Source organism: Perissodus microlepis, chromosome 20, assembly GCF_051167445.1.
Source record: "Perissodus microlepis isolate ML-2025 ecotype Zambia chromosome 20, ASM5116744v1, whole genome shotgun sequence".
NCBI classification, from domain to species: Eukaryota; Metazoa; Chordata; class Actinopteri; order Cichliformes; family Cichlidae; genus Perissodus; species Perissodus microlepis.
Genome location: NC_140480.1, coordinates 647,696 through 675,655, shown reverse-complemented (window position 1 = coordinate 675,655; position 27,960 = coordinate 647,696). Strand labels below are relative to the sequence as shown.

Sequence of the window (27,960 nt, the reverse complement as noted above, 5' to 3'; positions counted from 1 at the left end):
TCACATGATACAGGAATTCTGATAAAGGAGTGGAGATAGCTTACCTGGGCACGAGAACAGGCCTGTCCAGGATTAACCTGTTTGTGGTGCCAGATGAACTTACAAGCAAGTACGTTTTCTGACTGCACGCATACAGTGTGTGTGCATGAACATGACCTGATGTTTGTGTTGAATTTAGTGTTGTTTACGATTCCAGTTTGTATATTTGGTGTGTCGTGTGCGTCATTTGTATTCTCTGTTTCCCGTCTGCTTTAAGAGACTTTCTGACAGCTGAAGACCGAGAGGGGGTGTTCAATGCCGACCACTTTCCCCTGTGGTACAAGAGAGCGGCAGAACAAGTTCCTGGTACCTTTGTTTACTCTCTGCCTTTTAACACAGGTTAGTCGTGACTTTCATTTGGATGGTGATGATGTCGTCTCTGTGTTTAAGGAAACATCGGTACTGTTAAATCCTTTTTAGTGAACTGAAGACACTGAAACCCACGAGTTAAAAAACAGAGTCATTATATTTTCTAAAGAAGCTTATATTTTGTAAACTAATTGAATACACTAATGTGTTTTTAAAAGGACCCTTTGAAATGTTCTCTGTCCCTCTTTCACCCATTTTTGGCTGTTTTCTCTGGCCGTGCGTCTGTGACTCCCCTTCCTCTCTTATTAATTCTGGGCTGTGTTCTTGTGGATCGGACTGATTGCTGTGGCTTGAAATAAGATACATAAGGAAGAGGTTCAGCCCTTTCCATAGTGACTTGCCCAGAACACAAATACAGACGCACACAGAGTCACAAAAAGACCCACATACACACAAGCCCCTCACGCATATTCAGTGTAACTGTTTCTCTAAGAAAAGGGTTTCTCCTCCAGAGGCAGAATGTGCTCTCATCTGTTCTCAGCCTCAGGGTTTCCATTAGTGCCAGCTAATACAAGTGATCTGAAAGCCTCTTATTTACTCGCCGGACTTGCCTCGGATGCACTCTTCCTCTCAGGACTGTGGTAGTTAGCTGCAGCCATAAATAGGGCTCTGTGGTGTTTATGATCAGCGTTCCTCTCTCCAATCTCCCTGTGGTCAGTTCAGAAATAATATAAGGAATTCTGATATGACTGATATGTGAACTCTTTGTTGTTTGTATTTGTGTGTGCTTTTGTGCGCGTGTTAGGGTCTGAGAACAAGAGTGTTGTTTTGGCCAGTACTGCTATTCAGCTTTTGGATGAGAGGAAATCACCAATAGCTGCAGGTAAGCGAGAACTCAAGTGTGTCTTCCTGTATTTTTGTTTTACACCCACTCACCTATACGCACATCCACATCCACAGAACCTTACACGGCTTCATTTGCCCAGTTTACACTTGTCTCCCCACACCTCTCTTCCACTTTGAGGTGAAACACTCCCTGCCCATGTCTGTGTGTTTACCCCTGCATTTTACAATAGATTGTTACATCCTTTAGTAATTATGCTTAATTACTGCATATCAATGGAACACTGCTTTAAATTAAAGCTGAAAGTCTGCATGTAAGTGCCTTTCGTGCATTTTTTTCTTATGCCTCTGTGTCTGTTTAAAGCATATTGCAGCCTAGATGATTTCTTTGTGGCCTGCCTCATCTCACATCCTGGTGACTCAGAAGCCCCACAATGTAACGCCCATACAGTGCAACTCGGTCCAGTCAGAAAGTTCATGGTATGAAGTGTGGCTCTTGTTGAGTTACCATTATCTCAGTTACAGAGGAAAAGAATAAATGGAAGGAGGGGAAAAGGGGGAGGAGGACAGACATGCAGGCAGACATATGGTTTCTCTGTCACTAGGTTATATTTTTAGGACATTTGTTTATAATCTAACTCTCCCCAAAGCCACAGGAAGAGTCAGTGTTACAGTGATCCTGCATAGGTCAGTTGAGTTATGAAAGTTTTGTGATGTTTATTCGTAGTAATTGGTATAGATTCTGTATCTCTTTTTGATCCTGCTTTCTCGCTGTATTTAACATTTAGATTAGAGTTTTAAATCACTGAATTGTTCTAGTCACATATAGTGAAGCACACTTGTGAAGTATAGTCATCCTTTCCACTGGCGAAAATATACACAAAGGATCAAAGACAAAGGATCTGTGTCCACGCTCTCGTCAACACATGACGACCAGCTTCGTGCCAGTGGAGAAATCCCAGAAAACGGTTTGATGTGGAGAGAAACACGAGGGAAATCTTTTGGGCTAGCAGTGATAAAATAAGAGACCAAATAAAAGGGCAGTGAGAGAGAAAATGATTTCACGGTGCCTGGATGCACTGACATGAAAGCAGTGCATTGTGGGTATTCTTGGCCAGGGGGAAACCACTGGAGCAGAAGGACAGAGATGGGAGAGTCTGTGCGCTGCCACGGCGCATGCAGACACACAAGCATGCACACATGCATGCACACAGCGTATGCATCAGGTTTCCAGCAGAATGCTACACAAGCAGCCCACAGTTTACACCAGCCCACAGTATTATTTGACCCTGATGACTTGATCACTGTAGTTTTAAGATAACAACATTCTCTCAAATCCTACTCAGCAGCAATGCAAATGACTAGTCAGCATCAAGACTTTTTGAAGACCTTATTGTTGGAGTGGGTGCTGATGTACGGCACTGATGATCACGTTTGTCAGAGCAGCAGGGGGTGTCTGTACGGATGATTTTATATAAGAGAGTCAGATGGGAGGAGAGATGTAGGCTAGAATGCAAATTTAGCGTAGGGCGGTTAGGGCCAGTTTTCACTGCACTGCGCTCCACTGAGCTGTGGACTTGTGAATACGCGAACACGCTAACTTAACAGGACAGGCTGATGACATCACACACCACTGGCCCTGCAGACATCACTTGAGTCACAATTTTAATATGTGCATACGTAGGCACGCATTTGTATTCCAGTCCGCTTGTGTGCGGATCAGTGTTTGTGGTCACATCCCAAGACACGTGCAGTGAGTCTCCTACCCTGATATACACAAAACCATGAAAGTCACGGCATTTAAACCAAAAGCATTTCTGCACGTTCATCTGTCTCACTGCGCTAAGTAATCGAAACTTTCCAAAAATCGATAATAATAGTTTTTTCTAATAGACACAGGAAAAATATATTTTCATATTTTCTGTTTCTTCTCGAGACATTTTGCTTGTAATAAAATAAAACACGCAAAAAATATAATGTCAAATGTGCATCTCCCGATGTTTCCCTCAGAAGTCACAAATTGTTATAGATATGCCATAGTTTCTGCAGATCATTAAGCTGACATGGGCAAAAACATCCACACAGATAACCCTCATTTCACTGTAACTGTAACTACTGTCGGAGGCATTTTCGCCTGAGGGTCTTACACTGTGTGTTACAGAACAGTGTATTGAGTTGTGTTACTGTTTTCTTCTGATTTAGACATTAAAATAATGTTTTTATATGTATAAATAATATTTCACGAGTTGATTTCTCTCCAGCATGAGCAAATTTCCCCTCCTTAAACAATATTTTAAGGACAGGATACCTTATCAAATTAACTGGCAGTATACTGATCAGGTAAAATGCTTCCCTTTATTATATATAATACATATTGTAGGACATGACTACCATTATGAAATCAGCATAAAATCACAAACAAGACTGTTCTCAAAACCTGTAGTTCTAAAACTTAGTGTGTGTCTGTGTGTGGGTGTGATTGTGTGCAGCGTGACGATAATTCAGACTCACAAAGTGAAGAGAAAAACAACAAGGCTGAATCCGAGTTGTGTTGTTGTTTTCGTTTGTTTCATTATTGCTTCAGCGAATTTCTCATTTTTAACGTCACAAACAGAAAAATATCCTTTAAGAAAACACGCCCCCTCCTCAAACCTGTGTCACATTATTAGGCACAGACGCATCTGTAATATGTGCGTACAGTACAGTACAGTACGCTTTCACACACGCACGCTCAGTCACAGATAAAAACACAATCTCGTTCACATGCGCTCACATCAATGATGCGACAGGACTGACAGCAGCTGCCTACTATGAGTTATCAAAATTACGAATAACAACCAAACGACAACCAAACTCTAAAGTCCATTTTTTTAAATACAAGAGCGTCACTATTATACCTACAAGTACACAATTATAAATATATTTGTACCTATCAGTGATATGCTTTTCTTAGACAAAACGAATGTTGGAATTCTTTGGCCTGTCCTTCAAACCCGCATACAGTAGAGCAGCGGTCTCCAACCTTTTTTGCGCCACGGACCGGTTTATGCCCGACAATATTTTCACGGACCGGCCTTTAAGGTGTCGCGGATAAATACAACAAAATAAAACTAGTACCGGTACCGAAAAAAAAGAAGATTTATTCATAACACACGTGAAAGACCCAGGAAAACCGAGTTAACGATAAAAACGATAACAAAATAACGCTGAAAACCGATAAAAACCCTGAAAACTATACATTTCACATTTGAGCCTCAACTCTCGCGGCCCGGTACCAAACGACTGACGGACCGGTACCGGTCCGAGGCCCGGGGGTTGGGGACCGCTGCAGTAGAAGACACTCTTCTGATCAGTGCATAGATACCTGTGGAATTTAGCTACCCAAGTCTCAGAAATGAGGTGAACATACTCGCAAATAAATAATCTCTCGCAGACATACATGCACAAGCACACGCGTGGCACATCCGCAGACAATTAGGTTAAAGGGTTGAGGCCCAGGTTTTAAGTCTCAGGGTAGTTGTCGTCTCCTAGGCGATGGCGTTCTCCAGTGGTTCCTTCTCATCTGCTGTGGCGTGATCTGCACCCTGCGCTGCCGCTAGTTCCTCATTCTTCTTTAACTCCCGCTGATATTTGGCCATGATAGCAGCGTAGGCGCATCCGTACACCGCGGCAGCCAGCATCATCAGACACACGATCCCACACACTACACCGGTGATGATCACTGTGGCAATAGCGTGCCGCAGGTTGACGGGCCGTGGCTTCTGCTTAGTTTCGCACTCTGCCATGCCACCTCCACCTCCACCTCCACCACCAAATCCCTCCCCCATCGCCATGGGGACGTGGAGAGCATGGCTAGAGGGATGAGCGTGGTTGCCATGGGTGTGACTTTGTAGTAGTCTCTCAGACTCAAGGTGGTGTATGTTGGCAAACAGGTAATGGTAGCTTGTAGTCATACAGACATGGAAGAGCTGGTAAGGGATCTTCTGCAGGTCTCTGTCCTTCATTTCTTCTGGTTGGGAGCAAAGCACTTCATCTACCACTCCACCTGGGGGTCAGAGTTTAATAGTTAGAAATGACCAAACTGAGTTTAAAAGGTTGTGTCAGTTGTTCATAACTTAATGTTAATTACCAAGTATCCTTTGCAGCAGCTTACAGAGAAAACCTCAATCACACTCATCAGCTAAGCTTACACTAGCTCATTTATATTTGGATTTTTAGTCTAGGATATATTACTGTAAACGGCCACATTAGCAAGTGTTATGTGATTAAAAGAAGTTGGATCACTAGAGCTGAGTGACATGGGTCTTTGTCAACTGCCTTCTGTATGTACCATAAATCACTTTAGGACCTGCCGTCCACACATGTGGACGTCACATTTTGGGTTATTTAGACTAAAATACTCAATTTTGCTCTACAAGGGCCTGATATCCTCTTACGAGGACATTATGCTGCTACTGTTCTATCAGAATTTTAAACGAATATCCTCATATGTGGCTCTCATTTTTCTTAAAAACAAAAATAAGGTAAAAAATGTTTTTACATTCATCGGGCCCCAATCAGCCCAAATATCAAAGAGAAATTAAAAATGCTGCGGTGGAAGAGTTCGGGTCTTAGGAGGTTAATATTCATCGCTCTGTTTTCTTGTAAAGCATGCTCTGTCACACACTGTGACCCTGCTTGCGTTATTAACCACTGGTTTTCTGTTAGCATGCATTATTGTATCTGGATTCGTTGTTCTGTTTTGTAGTAATTATAATTTTCAGCCTGTAAGATGAACGCTATGTCAGGGTGACATAGGCATGTAGGCGTGCCAGCCAGCTCCATGCACGCCCGGCTCTCATTATACAGTGGTAATTTTGTTATCTAATGCGTGCTGGATTTAGTTTTGCGTGGAAAATAATGTGTTTCACAGTAACAAAGAACTCTTAATCTTCACTGTGTACTGTCTAGCTGAAGACCACAGTTATAAGAGCTGCAGTGCACAGTGTTCAGTAGATTCTCAAGCGGACTGATTTAATATTTTAAAAACTAAAAAAAACAATTAACTATCATTAACTCGTTCCCCATACAGATGACATTTGATGAGCTCCCCTGTAATCATGAGTACCCCCAGTATATATTAATAACAACGAGGTTTGACAACTATTAGAAGAGTTTCCAGGTTTTTCAAAGGGTAACTGCATTGGCCGAGGTGCAAAATCAGGCATTTTACTCTATAATTAGTCTGAGATATGATACAAACTGCTCAAAGATCAGAGTACAACTTTAAGTTTTAATACATACAAAGCAAAGCGCAGCTTGTCTGCAAGCTTCTTTGCAACCTCCTTTCACATCACATCCTCCTTTCATGCTTTGTCTGATCTGTTGCCATTGACTGATGCTTCGTCTGTTCTATGCAGGCGTCTTGCTGCTAAGTTGTGCCAGAGCAGAGATACTGTATACAGATATATTGCAGCTGGAAATGACAATCTCTGTATTAATAGTTAACGCTGATAGTCTCTTCAATGAAAAATTATCAGCAGATATTCATTTGGAGACATTTTTTATGCTGAAATCCCACATTTTTGTAAAGTTCTGTTCTTCTTTTTAAGAATATTCACTTGTTGTATCCTGACCTCTGGCTTGCTGTAGATTTATTCCCATGCTTCCCCCCACATTTTCTTGTACTGCTGTGATTAAATATTACAATCAGCACTTTGCCCAGCAGGAAAGGCATTCTTATGGATGAACCTTGGAAATGTTATAGAAGTTTCCCAGTCGCTGCCTAGAGCTAATAGTGGTCTGACCTTTAAAGAGGTAGGTCTCCAGCCAGAGTTTGAGGCCTATAAGTTGGCAGTCACACCTCCAGGGGTTGCTGCGTAGTGCAAGGCTGTCCAGGTGTGTCAGGGCCTCCAACAGGGAACGATCTAATCGTGTCAGCCTGTTGTGTGCTAGCCCCAGGTGGCTGAGGTTCCTCAAACTGTCCCCCATGGCTCCAGGCAAACCCCACAGGCTGGTGAAAGGGAAACGAAACAAAATAAAATAAGAGTCATGCGAAATCAAATCAGGGAACGTAACTTTTTTTTTTCTAGCATCAAGGTCTAACCTGTTGTGTGAGAGGTCAAGGTGTGAAAGTGAGCGGATAGGTCCAAGCAACCGCTTATCGAGCTCCCTCAGGTTGTTGTGAGCCAGGCTGAGTCGCTGCAGCATTCTCAGCCCAAGCAGAGCAGTTGGCGAAATTGTTGTTATAGAGTTATTAGATATATCGAGAATGCGAACAAGGGGTATTTCCCTGAAAGCCATTGATCCAAGCCCCCTGATGCGGTTATCTTGAAGGTATAATTCCTGGGTGTCTGGATGCAGTCGTCGCGGGATGTCATACAGTCCTCGAGCCCGGCAGTCGACTACTTTGGTGTTGCTGTTGCAGCTACACTCCTTCGGACAGGCTTGTGACAAAGACAGGAGTGAGAGGACAGCACACACCAGTATCGCTGTGGAAACAAAGGGACACATTAGTGGATTAGACGTGTAAAAGTGGAATATTTGCAGCTGCGTGTCAGAAATGAAGGTGCACTGTAACCCCTTCATTCTACAGCTTTAAAAAGTGTTCAATAATATCCTGCAGTACTGTTACATAATTGCAATTGATTCACACCACAGTGTTACAGTCTAGTCTCATGTAAATAAAACAGCGTTCAATGATTTGCAGTTTATTTTGTCACTATATTATCTGTAGTATATAATAACAGAAATAACATATTTTAATCTGGGGAAAAAACAAAATACAGGATTGTGTCATTTTTGGCTTGAATATGTAACTTTTTTCTTTGCTTTTTTTGCATTGTTTTTTTGTATAATAAACAAGAAAGTAAACCTTCTGCTAATATGCCAACTCCCACCTCCCACCCCCTTAGACAGTGGCCTCTGGTGACTTTGCCAAAGCCTGATAACCCCTCACCCACACACAAATCCATACGCAGCACATATTAGGTGTCTGATTCCCTTGAGATAACTTCATGTCCATTCCTTCTGGAACATTACAGCAGTATTTATAGCTTTGGCTTGACTAGCTCGAGGCTCAATGAAATGAAGCTCTGACCCAAGCCTGTAAATGTAGCTAGCTCACAAGTCGCAAACATATCTGGTGAATAGATGGATATGCTGCATCGCATCTGTTTTCATAGGAATAGAAGCTCCATGTTCCTCTGATCAATTCCAAATATTTTTATAAATTATGTCTTTACCCCGCAGGAGCTCTTAGTCTCATAAAAACCCTATAATCATGTTAGGTACCACTCTGCAGCTAACAACACAATAAATAACCAACCACAAAGGAACGTTAACATGAATTAGGTAGCAAAAAATATTAATTTAAAAACATTCTGCACCAGAATGACTTTATCTCACCGCTACATTCTTTAAATAAACCACATTTTAACGCAGTCTTCTATTTTCTAACATGCAGTTAAAAGCATGAAAGCATCATTTTATCTTTGTTTAGCTGGTGGACTTCTCGGATTACGTTGTACAAGTGTGGAGATATCCAGGCGCAGGTGCTCTAATGTCAGGTGTTTGTTTGGTACAATGGCTCTTGGCGGTGTTGCCTTTGCAGCTTTTATTTGACTTGCCCCAAACAAAGCGCATCATAACATGGCTGGGTTGAGATTTAATACAGTGCAACGACCTGTGATAATTGCATCCTTGTTACTGAAATGACTGTCCATATGCAAGAATGAATTCAGTCACATGTGATCACAAACAGTCCTACTTACAGTGAACATACAAGCATGAGCACAGCAGCGGCTCAGTGGAGCTCTTTGACAGCATTTGTGGAATGAGATCAACAAAACAGAGAGGCACTTTGCTCTGATGTGTCCCTGCAGCCCAAAGCACCTACAAAGAAGTTTTTCATGACAAACACAACCTACAGCAAGCATCATTTTAAGTTGTCCTGGTACCAATATAAATAGCTACAAGAAATGTAGAGCATTTAACTGTTTTTATTCAAAAGCTTTCGTAAGCAACCCTTTTCCAGTAGTCAGGGAACAGTTTGCATAATATTCTAGTTTAACAGCCTCTCCATCTACATACACACACACACACAAATGCTCTTTATGCTGTTTCCACTGATGGAGCACCTACCTCTCATTTCTGCCAGTCGTCTTTGGGCCACTTGCATTTACTGGTGTTTCAGTTGAAGATCCATTAGCCGTCAGCAAGGCTGAGATTAGCTTGTCCTGGTAATCATCTGTGCAGGCTGATATGGTCAGCAGGTGAGAAGAGATTTAAGATCAACAGCAGAAACCCGTGTTGCTCTTAAAACCCCCAGCACTGGCAGCAAGGGCATGAAACCCCATCAGATCGGGTGAATTAGAGCACAGAGCTCAGTGCCAGCCAGGCAGCCAGTCTGGGAATCACTGGAGTTAGAAAGCTCTGCCTCTCTCTCCCTGGCTTGCGCTCTCTCTCTCTTCCTCTCTAGCTCTTTATCTCTCTCTCCCTGTTGCTCTCCTACCATCTCTCAACCTCTTTTTCTGCCTCTGTCTGTAATTTTCTGCATCCTAATCTTTTACATTTCCTCTTGCTCGTTTATGTTGAATTTCGGCTCTTCAAACCAAATCAACACTTCTGTGTCTCTTCTGTGTCTTTCTCTCTTTCGCTCCCTCGCTCTCCCTGTCCCCAGTTGCATTTGTGAGTGTGATGGTGTGTCATCTCTCAGTGGACAGCTGTGCCTCTTAAATCACAGCACAAACACATTCACTGACATTCACGTTACCTCCTATTTGCTCTGGCAAGAACCGAACTAGACAAAATTAGATCTGGATTGCAGCCTCTGCACAAATATTCAAACACTTCAGCACGCAGCGAACATTGTCAGAGGATGCCCATTGCTGTGGCATGGTTGGATGGTATTATGCATGAGCCGTGGGCAGAAGGGCTGGCAGAACACGCCCCCAGCACAGCAACACAGAATGCACGAATGCGCCCATACGCATGCACACACACATTAGGATATGTAGCTGTTGCAATATATTTACATGGATTTTTTTTCTTTTTAATACGCGTGTGTATGTGCGTGTAGATGCATTGACTGTGAAGCTCGTATAAACACATGGGTGGCTTGAAGGAGAAGCAAAAAATGAACAAAGGAAGGGATTGGAGAGATTATCATTTTTTATGATAAATATGATTAAGCTTACATGCAGGCTCAGTCCTGCAATACCCTTTGTGGTATTTGCTCTCCTGTCCATCCATATTTACATCCCTTCTTCCCTTTGCTGAAGGGCCTGACAATTATTTTAGTTCTGTCATGTTAAACCTGAGGTCAGTTTGTGTCTCCAGTTTATATTAAATTCATTGTTATTGTTCTAAGTGACTAAAGGTTTGCTCAGTTAACCTTGAGCGACTACTGCAGTCTTGGCAAACATAAATCCATGTACTTGCACACAAACACACACACACACACACATAAAGACAAATCGACACATTCACTTGCACACTGGAGTGGTTCTGTACGCCTACACAGGCAAATACATCCTCAAATGTGTGATGACACCTTTGTATTTGCTAAAAGCCCGTATGGTTGATATGCCCAGACAGTCTGCTGTGTTTGTGCTGTAACGTGTGAACGTCTCCTCGAGTTACCTAAAAAAAAAAACAGAGGAAAAAACATGTCCTCCTCTGACTAGGACGCCACATATTATCACCATGTGACCACGTGATATCCTGTGATGCTTCAGTGCATGTGGAAATAACCTTAAGGGGAAGCTACATAGATGCTATCTGTGCATGATCTCATTCACAAAACTGTTTGCAATGTAGCCAAAACAGATTGCCTTTTTATTCTGTAGCCATTAAAGGCAGATGGCGTCTATGCCCAAGTTTGTGAATCAGATGAGTTGAGAACTAGGCAACGCAGAAGCTTCAAATTGATTGATAAGGTCTAGCTACTAAAAATCTTGGATGACTTTGAATCTCAGTGACCTTGACCTCAAGGTCAGAGGTCATGTTTTCTGAAAATCTTGCGAATGCGAGGATTTTCAAAATGCTATCATATGTGCGTCTACTGAAAATCATGGGTGATTTCAAATCTCATGAGGTCAGAGGTTTGAAAATCTTGTGAATGCGATAACTTGAGAATAAGGCGATGCAGGATTTTGAAATTGATACCATCGGGGTGTCTGCTAGGAGGCTGAAAGTAGCTGTTTTCTATATTGCTGAACAGCAGTGAATCAAGTCTAATGCAACAAGAAGACAGGAGGGAGAGGTCAGTTAAGTCTATCTGCATCCTCCTGTTCTGTTCATCCTCTGACAATTCTGCAGGATGTTGACATGATCCACCCCGTGTGCTGTGGAACTGCTGCTGGATGAATGCACAAACAAATGTGAAAATCACTCCTCTCTCTCTTTTCTGTGTATGCGTGCATGCTTGTTCTAGAGGTGTTTTTCGCTGCCGCTGAAATGTGACTCGATGCATGTGCACGCTCAACAAATTATGGTTATGCACAAGAGCACTAACATTCAGATGCAGTCCTGCACTGATGGACATATACGTTTACGCAATCCTTATTAGACTCCCCAAATACCTGTGGACCTTAAGTCGTTGTCATCTCTCCCTGCCTGGGATTGCACTTATACAAGATTGGTGATCGGATGGATTTAGAGTGGATTTTATGTCTCTTCATGTTTGGACTCATAAACCCAGCTCAGGGCATAAATACCCCCAAGTTCTTAAATCATACTTTAGGAAATTAAATGTTCCCCCATAGTACAGAAAATTCCTGAGCATTAGTGAGACAGATTTGGGCTTTTGTTCTGAGCCAGCTTCCCCGTAGCAGCCAAATCAGTGCACTTTTAACCCCTAATACCATCTCGCACAGAGCAAACTCCTCTGCCATTCATACTGGATTTATATTAACTTGATTTTCTTTCAGACATGCCATCATATTAATGTCTCTATATTAGAAAATCATCATCATTTTAACTGGCATATACATTCACTAATTTTTCATCTTTTTGTGTTATAAAAACACCTTTACCTCCTTTTTCACCATTTCCTTTGTTTTATTACTTTTTTTAGAGAAGATGATCTTTTTATTGTCTTGATGATGTGGACTCTTCCTGGTTTTGCATCACGTGTGTTTCCAGTGCTGTTGCCCAGCATCTTAAATTAGACTCTTCTCCTGGGTTTTCCATGTGGGTGTAGAAATGGTGGGCCGCTGAAAGGATCTGGCAAAGCTCATGATGGGATAAGCTGCACCTGTTCCTCTGGGCAAGAGCTAAAACAGGATGCAGTAGCACCCCGCTGCACTTAAATATTCACACAAACACATAATTATCCTGAAAGAAATGCAAAGCAAAGGTTATCATCTATGAAGGCTTCATGCTTTAAATTAGCATTTTATATTTATTTATATTTATTATCTTGATCCCATCTACACGCTACACTGTGTGTTTCTCTGTGCATAATCAGACAGAAACACAGAAGTGTGCCTTTCCATTAGGCTGAAACTAATTCAGTTTGCCTTTAATGCTACCACTGCACCAGGAGAGGAGGATGAGTGAATGAGAATGGTGACTGAATGTGCGTCTGGTGAACTGTAGCGGTGTTTTTGGCCGCGCATGTTTCACTTCTGCTTCGTTTGGAATGAAATCTGTTACACACTCAGTGTTTGAATGCTGCCTTCTTTAGTATGTAAAATATCCACACTACTTGGACAAAGGCAAAAAACATTAGACAGAATTTCAATACACCTATCTTCCGTATTTAATTCTACACGTGCATCAGCGAGAAGCAGCGACTCAAAACCATCTGGCCAATCAGTGTATCTTTCATACTGTGGTTTAATATCCAGTTTGTTAAATCTATTCAGATGCTCCCTTCTTTTTGATTTAGTTTGCTACCTGATTGCACTGCTTTTGAATAAAGCTCTGTGAAGTGCTTCTAAAGATTTACAGACCACCTAAAGTATGACAAACCCCCACTGAGAGAAAGCTCGTCCTCCTGAGTCTTAATAGCATGAGGTAGAGCGAGAGGAGGACGAGTAGGAGAAGAAGTTAAAGCCTGTGGTAAATGTGTCAATCTTTCCGTAGTCAACTCTGAAAAAGCTGACGCATTTAATGTCAGCCGGTGTCTTTTTCCAGGCAAGGAATTCTGGTCAGATCTGTGCATTTAAGGACCTGCTGCGATGTGGCTTATGGACGTGAGAGCAGCTCAGTGTAGCAGCTCTGGAAGTGCACGTCAGGATAGCAACAGGGAAGCAGACTGAGGAATGGATTTCATGTGGCCACAGAGAAAGAAGTCTGGTTTAGAATGATGTGAAATTTTAAGTGTGGTTAGTGGCATCTGCACACATGGTAGACACTCTTACACATTCAGCCTTCCAGAGAAACAAGCTGATGCATGTATGGTCCGGGGCGTACCTGCCCTTGTAGCCTGTTTTGTCTGTTTTCGTCATTGGAGGTTAATGAATGATGCGTTCTGATGCTGCGTGTATATTAAGATTCTCTTGTGCCAGCGGGATAACTTTGTGTATAACAGAGATCACAGTGCACTTCACAACACACAGAGCACATGACCTGCTGCTGTCTCTGCGTGACTGTTTCTCTTACAGCTGTGGGCATCCAGATGAAACTGGAGTTCTTTCAGAAGAAATTCTGGACAGCAAGCAGACAGGTACAAATGCATTAACACAGAATCTGCACATGTGAAATGCAGAATAACACCTTGCAAGCTCAATATAAAAACTGTAACTAATGTTGTTTATGTTTGTTTATGTTTGAATTTTGAAAAAATATTTCACATTTGATGAAATGTCCATAATAACAATTTGAAACTTTACACAAAAGGTCGTCGGTCTGTCCAATTAAATTTACTATCCATTAGTTTTCCTATTCCGCAAGTCTTTAAAGGTTTCCAGTTGCCAAAGGGGATTTATGTTCCCAACCAGCCTGAATATCTGTTGTGACACATGCAAATGCAAACATCATTTTTCATTTTACAGTGTGCAGCATTAGATGGGAAGTGCTCCATAAGCTGTGATGATGAGGTCGGTTTGTTTTCATTTTCACAGTCAACCCTTCGTGAATCTTCCGACTCTCTAACACATATTTCTATTTTACAGAATATTAACTGCTACTTAATCGACAACAATGGCTTCATTCTGGTAGCAGAGGACTATACTTTGGTGAGACATGGATGAAAGAGCTTGCATAGCCTCTTTTTGTCACAGTTACACATTTCATTTGGATTTCACTGCAACCAGAAAATTGAATCCATCGTGTACCTGGTCATCTCCACCTCGGCTGTGCGTCCCTGTTCGAAAAACCGTCGCTCAAAAAAATTAAGGGAACACATCATGACAGCATAACAGCAAGTCGGTGATACTTCAGGGCTATCAGTCTGTAAAGAAGGATTAACGACTGTATATCAGTTTTACCTGGTTTGGTGCAAATGAAAGGTTTTTACAGACAGCAGCCGTGGATCATTGCTCCGACTAATTTCTGTTAATGTGTCCTTGTCACTGTTCGTAGCATGAGACCAATAGGTAGTCCAGATTCTCCAGGATGGCACGTCCATATGTGCTGTCACACAGATTTTGCTGTCTCCCAGCACTCCCAGTTGTGTGGGGGGATATCAGGAGATGGGCCATTACACAATAAGAGCTTGACAAAGCCGCAGAAGGGCATCAACCCAGCAGCACGACCGTTATCTGCTCCTTCGTGCGAGGAGGAACAGGAGCAGCACTAAGGCTCTAAAAAATGACCTCCAGCAGGCCACTCGTGTGCGTTTCTGACCAAACAGTTTCATTTGCACCAAAGCAGCTGAAATTAATTCATACTTTATGTTTCCTAACTGTATATATTGATATCGCTGGCATTTAACTAACTTTGTAATATCGTAATGATCAATTTTTTTGAGCGGTGTAATTTTCTTTCTGCATCTCACACAGAATATTGTCCCTTTGACTGCTCACAATGAGACATGCTGCTGCTCTCGCGTAGACTATACCCTCTGCTTAGCTGTCACCAGACATGCTGTCACTCTGACTCTGCCTCATGCAGAAACCAGTCCGCTGGCTGTCACTGCCCTTGCCTTACCCTGCATGTTCTTTTCATGTGTATCTCACTTGCAGGCTTCTGTGCTTTATTTTAACTTAATTTGGATGTGGCAGAGCTTTTAGGCGACCAAATGTCACGATTTTTTAATAACAATATTAAATGCTGACAATGTATTTGACTAATAAGGTAACAATGCGAATTATAAAATGTTGCATTGAATGTGTGAACAGCTTTGACTATCAGGTGTTATTTTGTTACTAGGCAGAGGTTATATAGGGCTGAGTCACATTTTCTGCCCCACAGAGTCAAGAAAATTAGAATAAGGAAGAATGAATGGTGAGAATATATAACAGTACTCTTTAGCAAGCAAATGCCATATTTTTGTGTAGACCAAGGAATCCAATAATTTCAGGACTGAGAAACATTCAGTAGTAAAAGAGGTTAAAACACATAAAATAAGAAAATATGTTAGATGGTGCAGTTTTTCTGAAATCCCGGGCAGAAGGTTTTGCAAGGAGCTAGTGCGTAGCATTCAAAAATGCTAGATCGGGGCATAAATCTCTTCCGTGTTACAAGACATATACACCAGCCTATGTTCACCAATACACAGATTCATGACAGAGTTGGCTGCATAAAGAACATGTGGCTCCAACCAGCAAAAGTGCTGCCTGGCAGTTTGTCAGTGGTCTCAGAGGAAAGCTGCTCCTCACCATGGGAAAACCAAACACTTCGAGAGGACTAATCCATACCAGCATTTTCTATTTACTGATGATTTCACGTTTAGGATTTGTGACAATTAACATACAGAGACAACTGGAAAGAATGATAATGTAATGTTAAAGGTAAGACACACCTGGTGGTGGTGGGAATATTTATTGCTTTTGTTTTTCCATACGTCTGCGTGTTTCTTTGTGGAGAATGATTTGTAATGTAGCAGGATTATGAGGCTTGAAAACCTCGACTTGTCATTTGACTTTGCACTACAGTTACCTGACTTCAGTCCCTGTGACAGTTTATAATGGTGACATGGATTAGCAGGTTTTCTGTGCGTGTTTTTCTTTTCTGACATTTTAAAAAAGAACTGACGAACTAAAATAATTTCCAGGTCAGTCGGTAAAGAAGATAAGTTTAGTTCCAGGGTTTGGGTGCAAAAAGGGATCCATCTACTACTAATTTTTTTACAATTTACATTTAAATGAACATAAAGACTTTATTCTGACTCGTTTAATTAAACAAAAGCCTTTCCTTTTGTTCTCAGACCGGGAATTTTTTTGGTGAAGCAGAAGGGGCTGTGATGAATAAGCTTCTGCAGATGGGCTCTTTCAAGAGGTAAGTATTTCAAAGTGCATATGTGCGTGTGTGTCTGTCTGAGGGTGTACTTGAACATGCCAGCTCAAGTGCACGCATGAGTGTGAGTGTTTGCATGTGTGTAAATGTATGTACATAATATCAGGGAGGCTACAGAATGAGAGCACGTCTCCCCTCATGCTGACAGCTCTTAACTTGGCCAATCATGTTGAGCTTTTCTGTGCTGAACTCCGACCCCTCACTCAGCAAAGTTCTCCATTAGGGGATTACAGCAAATCTTTCCCCGAAACAAAAGAATTAGGACAAAACCTGAAGTCACACACACAGACACACAATTATTAGACTTGTTGCAATGCTGTGTATCCTGGAAAACGCCGAGAGCAGTGGGTGGCAAGATTCTGCAATTCATTTGGAAGTCTAATCCAAGAGGATACCTTTCCTAATTTCACAGAGTAGGAATGCCAAAACAGACAGACACACAGTGTAATTCCCCCGTGGCGTCATGTGTGGAATCTGAACTTAGTTGCACATCTAGTCACACAGAAGCTTATGGCCACGTTTACGTCTCTACCACAATACTGCAGCCAGGCTGTTCTTCTGCCTGCAGGACGTGGGCGAAGAGATTTGTGCTGTGCTGTCTCAGTGTATAAAAATCACGGGTGACAAATGATCACACAAGTAGACAACCACGCCTGTATGTCATAGGGATGAACATCAAAAGCTGACAGCAAATAGTTTACAGATCCACCCATGAAAACAAACAGGCCTACAAGTGCTTTCACTGAATATTTAATGTTGGCTGAAGAGGGATTGTTTAGAATTGAGGTCGACGTTTGATGAAGGAATAATATGACTCGTGTTGGTGAAGTATTAGCGTGATGAGTAACAGAGCCTTCAGATCTTAACACTAATGACTCCAGTGTGATCTGTCTTAACCCAGTGCCATCTGTAAAGTATTAATGTGCCTTTTCTTTTTTGTTAATGACATTTTAAAGTGGACGACTTAAAGATGAAACCAACTGCCAGCCTGAATTTATTGGTCAGCACCGAGACGCTGCATGGAGATGAATGCACAGGAATAATTTTTAGTTCCCTTTACATCCTCTCCATCTTTCCAAGCAGGAGAAGAGAAATCCATAAAAAGTGATGTTATGCTGAGAAAATGAAGAGTATTCGCACACACCCACATTGACATAAAGTAATCACACATCCACGCAAACGCACACAAACTCAGATTTTTGCACTGGTCTGAATTTGCTGCTAACGCTATTATGTGGCCTGGCTTAGTGCTAATTGGTTCCTGGCGGTGTGCTGGAGCTGTGTGTCACCCGTACTGTGACCGAGGTTGGTTTGAACATCGCCCAGGGCTGCAGATATACTGGGCCCGCTCAGACATCACACACATACTTGGACAAACGTTCACACACAAAGCACTGTCAAGTATACAGGAACTTGTCCAAAGGCTATAAGAACAGTGTCCAGTGTGTGCGTGTTTGTGCAAGTTAGAAACGCCTTCAATAACCTCACCCAGACAGACCTAGATCTCACACCCTCAGGGTCTACTAAGCCTCTAAATCCTCTGTTATCCCCCCAATATCCCCAAATCATCTGCACACACACACACATACACTCACCCACCTTCCTACATCACTTTGAGGAACCTCTCAGGAAGCTCTCGGCTTTCACATGCTTTCCTTTTCCCATTCTTGCCACATCCATCCAATATATTATTGGTAGGCAAAGGAGCAGTTATAGCAGAGGTGGGATCTTTTCTTCCTGCTCCCACACAGCAGTCCAAAAGGCCCCACAGGCATGTAATACTAAAGAGAGTGTGTGAATCAAGACTTATATCACCCTATCAGGGCTGCATTGTCCTCAAACGATTTAGCTGATCTCTATTTCTGATATTCTGTTTCATTCTCTATTTTGTTTTTCTATCTTTGTCTCCGCAGGGTGACTCTATATGACTACCAGGCTCTATGTTGGGTCTATTCAGAAAGTAGCGACAGTGGACGCACGCTATTGGACGTGAGCCCTGCAAATGTTTTGAAGCTCTTCAGCCTCTTTGTTTGTAATCCATGCAGCGCAAAGCTGGGCCTACATGTGTCTGATATCTGTTTCTTTTCTTTAGCCCTACTTCGCTTTCTTCTCAGCTGTGAAGTGGATTCTGACTGAGCTTGTCATGTAAGACTTTGTGTATGTGAGAATGTCTCATGTCTGTTTCTAATAACACAAGTTTGCTGCACGTATGTCCTTTTTAGGGCTTAGATTTGATGTGTGTTTGTGAGTATGAACTGTATGTTTGTTTACGAGTGTCTCCACATGTACGTTGACATGATCCTCGGTGATCATGAGCAGTAATGGCTACCTGATGTTTCCTGTGGTGCCACATTGTGGTTTTGGAGTCTTCCTGGGTGGTCTGTTGTTGCCACAGTGCATCATGGGAGGATTGATCTGTCAGTATTCATTTTACAGTCTGTCATAGTGGAGACGTGTTTTTGTCGATATCACTGTGTAGAAATGAGCACAAAACCACATTAAACTGAGTATCTATAATGTGCATATAGTCAGTCTGAAAATTGTAATGATCTGTTAATTTTCAGTTAGTTAATGCTAATGTGCTGTCTTCTAAAATATAGTATTTTTTCTACAGAACTGTGTAGAGTTCAGATTAAATTGTAATTGAAACTTAACACGAAAAGAGGTTGTCTGTAGATATTTATTTACTTTCACTTTTAAAGTTATAATTTGCAAAATTACACAATTTAACGCTCTCTACTTTGCAGAGAAACCATTTAGTATGCAGTACATGTTATATCAGCATATGTTGGATATGATTATCGCTGATGTCATCTCCCTTTTTAGATTCCTGTTTGAGTTCAACTTGTACAGCTGGTGGTACTCTGACCTCACCGCTAAAGGTAAGAACAATCTCTTTGGGGATGTGCTTGATCTCCGGCTTTCCATCTAAACAGCACTCACACAACCTCATGCACTCTACCGCTGTCTCAACACAGTTATAACAATGTTGGACAAACTGCAATGGTTGTAATGTTATATTTTTTTTAAATAAAAAACACTCAAATCTATTATAAACATTCATACAAGATGCAAACTTTAAAATAATTTTGTCATTAAAAGGTTATTAATGATTATAATCAAAAGAGCTAGAAAAATAATTTACTAATCAGCTGGCGAGTTGAATTATTGAGTGGCTCAGAATTTTATTTTAAATTTCTGTTGCATATATTTAAACTAATATTGTCACTTAAGCCTGATTGAAGTGCATTTTTTATTTGTTTTGAATTTTAAATGTTAAAATAGGTTAAAAAAGGATTTGATAATCGAGCAGTTGTTTTAACAGTTACAAACAACAACATATTCTCATTAACATATTAGAGAAAAATCAAACAAAAACACTTTGTGTAGCAAGGAAAGCTGAATTCAACTACCTCAGACTGTGTAAAATAGCTTCTTCTGAATCTGAAAAATTCTGAAATACGTGTAGATTTTCTATTTTTATTTTTAGTCTGATCTTTCCTGCCTCACAAAGCAGAGAGAAAAGAGTCGCAGTTAAAAATGCGTCTAATTTTTCACTGAAAATCCTTTTTTTCATTCCGTTGCTCTTTTCAAAAGAAAAAAACGTGACGCACTGCTTTATACTTATGTTTGAGTTCACAGGGGACAACACTGCATACAGAATAAACATCCAACGTCCTCACCACTGGCCTCATGTCTTCATCCTCACCATCTCCCCTCCATTTCCTTTTGGTCTGAGTCAGTGTGACCACTGGAAAAACAGAATAAAGAGGCGCAATCCAAAACCTAAAAGCAAGAAAAGAGAAAAAAAGCAAAACAGACCATTACCTCAAGTGACCTCAGCGTTTCAGAGTTTTTGTATACATGTCTCTGTACACACAATCTTCTTTGTGCGTCCAGAGGGGTTATTTTATGTGATCTTATGATCTGTAAGGTCTTATCCCATATTGGTGATGGTGGTCGGCAATAGCCGTTTGGTAACACAAGAAAAAGGTCTCTCTCATGTGTCACCCAGTCTATCATGTTCTCTCCTTTTCTCTGGTTGTATTTCATTCCTTTCTCTCTTTTTGCTCCTTCGTACTCACTTCCACGAAATCACACACATATGATTACTGCCAGGCTATGAATGCTGTGATTCCTCATGCTTTATGGAGTGTCGAATACCGTTCGCCTGTTTGAAATGAAAGCCTCACTAAGCAGCATCATATTGGAGCATTAATTCTTGCCAAAACTAATATGAAAATATTTAGTGTGTGAAACAAGGGGGAGGAAGAACCACAAAATGAAAGTCTACGTCTAAATGCTTTCCTTGCACACTTTAATCCTGAATGAAGTGAAGCTGGGCATCGCTGCTCACCAAGTAGTCGAGACAATTTCACAGCTGGCTGGCCACTTTCTATATCTTTTCACAATAAAGACGCAGGCCTGCGACACACAGCTGAAACACCATCATTTAGCAGCCGTAACCCAATCTACACAACCTCTCAAGCTGAACTAATCCCAGACGTTTATACATGTAGGCTGCGTTCTCACATCCATATAGTTTATTTACAGTGCACTCTTTCTCACACACACACAATGAATCGTGCTGCACTCCTGATTCTTAATAATCAAACCGCAGCATCCAAATCACACACATAATCACCCACGTTTACAAGCCTCTCTGCAAAGATGTGTAACGCGCTGCGATTCAGCTTTTAAACCGTTTCTTTATGTTAAAAGAAAACACTACGTTTGGATGATGTCGACCCTTTTTAAATAAGCGTTTAATGACATTTTAAAGCGACCATTCTGCAGGGTCATTTCAAACCTCTGGGTGGCAGGAAAGTTCAAGCAATGCTGTGAGAATGACTGGCCTAGATTTACATTGGAAATATTTCCAGCAGGACAAGAGACAGCTCTGGTGCAGAAATGCTGTTTTCTTTCAAACGTGAACATTTACATGGACGCGGTGTGTTTAACTGTGTGTTTGTGTAACTCCTTGCGTAGCTATTATTTGATTTTGAAACGGGTGGTTCAAAGTTTTTCCACCGTCTCTGGCTGAATGTCTCGCTCATTCTCGCCGCCTTCTCTCTTCTTCCCACCTCGCAGCTCAGAGGACAGGTCGGACCATGCAGGTACCGTGCGACACAGAGTACCCGGCCTTTATCTCCGAGAGGACCATCAAAGAGAACACCGGCAACATTGACTGCGACGGCTGCATCAAGTATGGGATGCACAAACAGACACATAAACATCAATTAGCTACAAGTGACATCAACAATAAGAGCCGCTGGTTATCAGCTGTCCACCATAGAACAACTATGAAAAATGAATGATCCTGTTAGCTCTCATCTTGGCGACATATTTTTGTCTTTATAATCCTGAATAATGAGAAGCACATTTAAATCATTTGTCTGCTGAAAACGCTTTTATCCAGAGTAATCCATCAGAGACACACACAGTGAGCGTTTTGAAATACGAGGCATTTAGAGATGAGGGAGAGAGGTGGAAAAAAGGCTTCCTTTAAAAATGGGAAAATGAGTGTGGTCCCCATTAACAATTTGGGCTTTTCTGTCAGGCAATTGTGGGGTGTTCTCTGGATCCCTGCAATGGGGCCTTCATTGCTCCCAGCTGTGGAACTGCCAGGGAGCTCAGAGCTCTGTGTGTGTGTCTCAGTGTATATGTGTGTCCGCTGTCGGTGCAGCCCCAGAGGGTCAGCGGGGTATCCTCCGCTTTCGGAGCCAGGACTGTGGTGTGGCTGGAGGTACAGCGAGACCCTTACATAGAGACACCCATGCCCAGCCACACATGCTGAAGCCTGCTTCAGAGGAGAGGGTATAATCTGCGATGATGACACCAGAGCTGGGATTAGCAGGAACAAGCTGTGTGCTCAGCAACATGCCGCCTTCAAATACATCGTTTTTAAAACACAATGAATTTGACAAAGTAAAATGGAGTTTTTATTTCTCTTATATGGAATTTTATAGCTCATATTTGTATTAGAGGTTATTGGCGATAAACATCTGTTTCAAGTTACAGCCTGACTGAAGCCTTTCTCTTATATTTTCATTGGGACACGTGTGTATGCTTTATGCTCTAGGAAATATATCCTAAGCTCTTGCCTGCTAAACCTCTCTTTACTGCATTTTGAGTCTTTGTGTGGATGTGTGTGTCAGATTTCGTACGTGTGCGCCCTACTCCCCGATTAGTGTGACAGAACGTAAGAAACATCAAACCCTAGCGAGTGCTCTGGTAACTTAAGCGCCCCCAATAAGATGATTTAACCTTTATTAATGCATCTGTAGCTTTTCTAGATGGTAACTTGAGATTCAGGACAAAGAGAGCGTCTCCAACCAGAGAAGGTCTTCAGTGGGACCATTAGTGACAATAATCCTGGTTGTATATCTTCCAAAGACACATGCTCCTTTTCCTTTTCTCAACCAAGAGGGACGATTCAAGTCACCAAAAAAAGAAAGAAAAGAAAGAGGTTGAAACTTGCAGTGAGGAGCAGCTTCAGGTGTACAGTTTTAGGTTTTCTTTTGGGCATTTTTAATTCAGCATTAAAAATGGATTTTAATTCTGCAAATGCATTTGAAATAATTTTAAAGAAATTATAAAGTAATAATAATTACTATAATAATAGTTGCATTTTTCTTTATAAATAATCTTCCTTTCCAACTTTAGTGCCAGTATCCTCATCATATTTCACATCAACTTATCCAGAGAGCCCCCCCCTGTCAGATGCATGCAGTGGAATCATGTGTAAAAGGAGAATATTGGAATCACGGTGCTCGTTTTTCCCCTAAAGTAACAGGAGACGTGGAAATAAAATGACAGCATTCCTCTTAAAACTCATCTATCTGTTTGTTGAGATTTTGTTGGAGCAATTTCGACTCGAATTAGTAAGAGTTAAATTGCACACAGTAATTACTGGTCAAATTTTTCAACTGTGATGACAGATATTTCTGAAAACCATGCTGGACATGCATTTATGGTTATGCTGTGCAGTTATTAAAACCTTAGAAAAACATTAACATTCTCGGCTGGATACAGAAAAAAAAAACATTTATCCGAACCTGTGCAGGGAATGATTTTTCCATGAAATGTACGAGACTATGTCCAGCTTGGAAACTATAGTGAAGCATTACAAAATGTATTGTGAATTAGCATTATCTTTTTTTATATATATAGGTTTTTTTTGGCCTTTTTTCAGCTTTGCTAGATAGATGCAGTGAAGACTGACAGGAAAGTGGAAGGAAAGACATGCGGCAAAGGGCCACAGATCAGCCACCTGGGCTGGCCACGCATACGCAGCACATGGTCGCCTGCTCATCCAACTAAGCTTGACCGGCACCCATGAATTAGCATTATGTTATCATAAGTAACAAGATATTATTTAGCCGGGATAGTCGTTCATCCCTTTCAGCTGTAGAATGTGTAAGATGTGTTATGTTTTGTCAAAACTAAAAAGAAGTCTTTCTCCGACTGCATATGTCGTAATCCTTTCCTACAGTTCTCAGCTTTATATATCAAGCTCTAGCTTTTCCTTTTGTCTCCCACGTGAGTCTCCACATTGTTTAAAAGGTTGTCCGTTATTTTTTCTCAGAGAAACATGTTGGATGTCCTTGTCTGTCTCCCCGCCAGCCAAAATGTAGAGGCCACAGCACTATGAGGCAACATTAAAAACAAATTGTCTGTTACGCTATCTGTGTTTGTGATATGCATTGCTGTCTGTCACTTGTGTATCTGCGCACATTATACACATCAGTGCGTGTGTGTGTGTGCATTCGTATGCAGTGTGATGCTCCCTTTCCCAGCTCTGGGTATGTTCAAGGCCAGCAGATGTGCTGTCAGGATGTGTTTAAGTCTTTTCTCCAAAAACACTTGCTCTGCTTTCTATCAGCGGGCAGCGCTGGACTGGACCGGCGCTGTGCAGGGGTGAGCACAGATTATTAAACATCAGCAGATCCTAATTCACCCTGATTGGAACTGGTTTGGCGTGTTTGCTGAGTTGGTTGGTTTGGTTTGGCCGGTCGTGCTGGGATAAGTGTATTAAGTGCAGCGGATTGGCACTCTTCGGGGATTGAAGGCTGTTTGTGGTCAGATTAAATTGGTCATGGTATTGAATAAGTAAAGATGGAGATATTCCTGTACGTATTGGGTCTGTTTGGATCTATTGGGTCTCTCCCTCTCTGTCTTTGTTCAAGCTCTCCTTCACAATAGTTGAGAAAGTGCGTTTGTGTATACAGTATTTTTTACATCTGTGTGTGTTCACTCAGTCACACGTGCGTGTTTTCATATGTGTCTGATAAATGCTTCAGAGCGAATTCGATAAATCACCCAGCTGCAGCAAAAGAGAGCAAGCAGAGAAGCAGGAGATCAAGAAAGAAAGGGTGATAGAAAGAAGAGATCATCTTTACGACCTCTCTTCTTAATAAAGCTTATCCACAGCCATAAATCACCGGCCAGGAGGCCGAGGCAAGGCCTGATCTCTCAGACCAGTAAAACACAGCCATGGGAAGCTGTAAGCACAAACGTGTGGTTCCCATTTGTCTCCCTTTGGAGTGTTTTATATTCGGCAACACTTCATTGGTGCTTGCCTTGGATAGGGTACAACAAAGCCTTAAGAAAAGGAAAGGAAGAGAACGAGGAAGAGGGGCGGATGGAGTGAGTTAGACAAGTATGTGTGTAAACTATATATGTGTGTACGCTGGTGTGAGTCTGTCTGTGTCGCTGTATGTTTATTGACAGCTGGCGGTGAGATACTTCATACTCTTGACATGCATCCAGTGGAGTCTCTTCAGAGTCCTTCTCCTCTCTGCCAGGGGAGCATGTGAAGACTCATAACACAAATCCCGTGACACACATGGAAATTTACATCATACCCATGCTCCTGGACTGCTAGCCAGATCTCACTTTAAACTGTCTCTTGTTCCCTCTTCCTTTTCCATCTTTCTTTCTTTTTCTATCTGGCTGTCCGTGCTGTGATTGGCAGGTCCTTTGTGATTCAGCAGATCCCCAGCAGTAATCTCTTCATGGTGGTGGTGGACAACAAGTGTGACTGCAGCATGTTTGAGCCAATCACCATGGACCCCATCGAAATCATGTATATCCTTCGCTGAGGTGTGAGGGAGAAGGTTGTGAGTATATGTATACAAATGATATTAAAGCAAGACATATAACAGCGACAGGGTTACGTAAAGTTACTCTACTCTGTAAAAAAGTGTGTAAATTCATCAAATGGCTTCAAATGTAACAAACTCTCCTAGTAGTCATCACCTCGCGTCAAACTTTATTGGGATTGAATAACCAGATGAGTACGAGAGGATTGATTATTCTTTGGTTTTCAAACCCCTGCTGAGATAAATATAAATGTTGTCTTGTTTTCTTTTTAGTAGACGTTTCTCCTCCACCTCATAACTTTCACAATTAGATTTTTTATAGTTAATTTCCATTGTTTATGAATTCAGTGGAACATTTTAAAGTAAAAAGTTTGTTTACACTCTACCTCTTGTGGGTAAGCGATCTAATTGCTGTATGGGACAAGAACCAAAGCTGAGGCAATGAGACATCACGTTTTTTTGGCTGTGTGTGTGCGTTTGGACTTTGTCACATGCCACGCTGTGATTGGATCAACAGCAGACACAGCTAGCTTGGAAAGGCTGGAGACTGAAGGAACTTAATTTGTCACCACATAACTGGCTGAATTCTCCTACAATATGCATTTCTTTGAAATTTTATGCACTGCAGTCACGCTGTGTATACATGTCCACCAGTGTTTATTTTGTTGTGGGGTGCTCACTGTAGCATGCTGTTTTGTTGCTGTGCAACAAAAGAAACCTCATCAAACATCGCTCAGAATTGGCTCTTGTTTCACTTTTACTCTACACACACACACACACACACACACACACACACACACACACACACACACACACACACACACACACACACACACACACACAAACAGGCATTACTTTTGAATTCAAACAAGAAATATACTCCAGCAGGAGTAATGCTGAGTGTACATGTTCTCTATATTGCCTTAACTCCAACTGCACATAATGAATCTCTGAAGTGCGAAAGATTGAAGATGCAAAAGGACAGGAGGCGCCCAGACACCTGCCACCCTTTTCACCCAGAGGTACATGTACTGCAATGTACAATAACTCACTATAGTAAAAGTCCTGTTTCATATACCTCTGATTCAAATAAAACTTATCTGTTCCCATAATGCCCCTCTCTTTCTCTAGGAAAACTCAATGGAGTGTGGGGGAGCTGTGAATCTTACGCAGTCTCTTGCTACGACACTGCTCTGCCTACTTGTGGCGTTGTTCCCCAGGTGACCAGAGCTGACCATGCCTCTCCACTGAGAACTTTACTTGGGTTGGATTGGCTCGGCATGCAAAAGAGTCGCAATGATGCCACCGAAAAAAAACAAAAAAAACAAAAAACACTCCTGCCCCATATAAAGTTGTGCCCAATTTCAACTCACCACCTACAAAGTCCCTAGCCCTGACGTGCCATCCTACAAGGTAAATATCTGAAAGGATTAATAATGGATACAGTTGCTAAGTAGTAATAATTAAGGTGCTTTAGCAATATCACGTGAACTGCGCAGAGGTTTTTGAGGAGATACAAAGTTTAGAATCACATAGTAATAATGCTGACAATGCACTTAGTAGCTTAAAAACTGCACAAGTGGTTGAGTAATACCCACAGACACTAGCACCACAACGTTCAGTCCTTTCAGGTAGCAGCTAATGGGCTGGGTCTGTAGCTGGGCTTGGAACTGGGTATTAAAGCCACGTAACACCCACATGGATAAAGACAGATACACATGGCCAACTTTGACTTTTTATGAAGATTAAAAAAAAGAAAACACAGATCATACTGATGATGATTATATGTGGCTGGGGTTGTGATGAAATGTCTGTCTGTTAATGGTTTTTTTCCACAATGAGAAAATAAAAGAGTTCTAGTGTATGTATATAAAAAATATATTGTAACAAAAGAGTCTTATTTATGATTTGCAAGTGGTACCCATAAACTGTGACTATGAGATGTTTGAGTCCTCTGATGTGAGTGGTTGTTAATATTTGAGCTTTGCCTTATTAAACAACATTGGTCCTGTTTATGTACTTTTGAAATAAAATGATGTTAAAAAAAATTATGTGGTTGTCGAAAGCTGTTGTCGAAAGGAGCTTAGCATAGCAGATATTCGCTAAAACACGAGATGAAATATGAATTATTGCTTTTCATATATTGCGCTGTTGTTTTTGGCAGATTTGACTGATTAATACAGTGTCTGCTCTTGGTCTGGGGAAATATTTGGCTGCTTTGTGACCTCCCCATAAACAGAGATGCAGCAACCATGTGTGTGTGTGTGTGTGCGTGTGGAAT

General features: G+C 41.5%; 2 protein-coding genes across 3 annotated transcripts in view; one reads left to right on the top strand and one right to left on the bottom strand.

The window, feature by feature from the left end:
- The window catches only part of cacna2d3a (calcium channel, voltage-dependent, alpha 2/delta subunit 3a), a 123,447-nt gene extending 95,717 nt beyond the window's left edge, over nucleotides 1-27,730 (top strand). For both annotated transcript variants that reach the window (XM_084916027.1, XM_084916026.1), the window contains 14 exons: nucleotides 14-109; nucleotides 257-378; nucleotides 1,154-1,231; nucleotides 13,782-13,843; nucleotides 14,172-14,216; nucleotides 14,292-14,354; nucleotides 16,487-16,557; nucleotides 18,489-18,564; nucleotides 18,668-18,720; nucleotides 19,402-19,457; nucleotides 21,667-21,781; nucleotides 25,553-25,668; nucleotides 26,622-26,701; nucleotides 26,811-27,730. In XM_084916027.1, coding sequence (XP_084772153.1) covers nucleotides 14-109; nucleotides 257-378; nucleotides 1,154-1,231; nucleotides 13,782-13,843; nucleotides 14,172-14,216; nucleotides 14,292-14,354; nucleotides 16,487-16,557; nucleotides 18,489-18,564; nucleotides 18,668-18,720; nucleotides 19,402-19,457; nucleotides 21,667-21,781; nucleotides 25,553-25,668; nucleotides 26,622-26,701; nucleotides 26,811-26,903 — 1,126 coding nt within the window. In that variant the 3' untranslated portion in view covers nucleotides 26,904-27,730. The remainder of the gene's footprint in view (nucleotides 1-13; nucleotides 110-256; nucleotides 379-1,153; nucleotides 1,232-13,781; nucleotides 13,844-14,171; nucleotides 14,217-14,291; nucleotides 14,355-16,486; nucleotides 16,558-18,488; nucleotides 18,565-18,667; nucleotides 18,721-19,401; nucleotides 19,458-21,666; nucleotides 21,782-25,552; nucleotides 25,669-26,621; nucleotides 26,702-26,810) is intronic.
- Nucleotides 3,528-10,064, bottom strand: lrtm1 (leucine rich repeat transmembrane protein 1). Its single transcript, XM_084916028.1, has 4 exons — nucleotides 9,313-10,064; nucleotides 7,277-7,661; nucleotides 6,978-7,183; nucleotides 3,528-5,236 (listed from the first exon to the last, which is right to left on the bottom strand). The coding sequence occupies exons 1-4, from the start codon at nucleotides 9,347-9,349 to the stop codon at nucleotides 4,719-4,721; spliced, it is 1,146 nt and encodes a 381-aa protein (XP_084772154.1). The 5' UTR covers nucleotides 9,350-10,064; the 3' UTR covers nucleotides 3,528-4,718.
- Nucleotides 27,731-27,960: the final 230 nt, after the last annotated feature.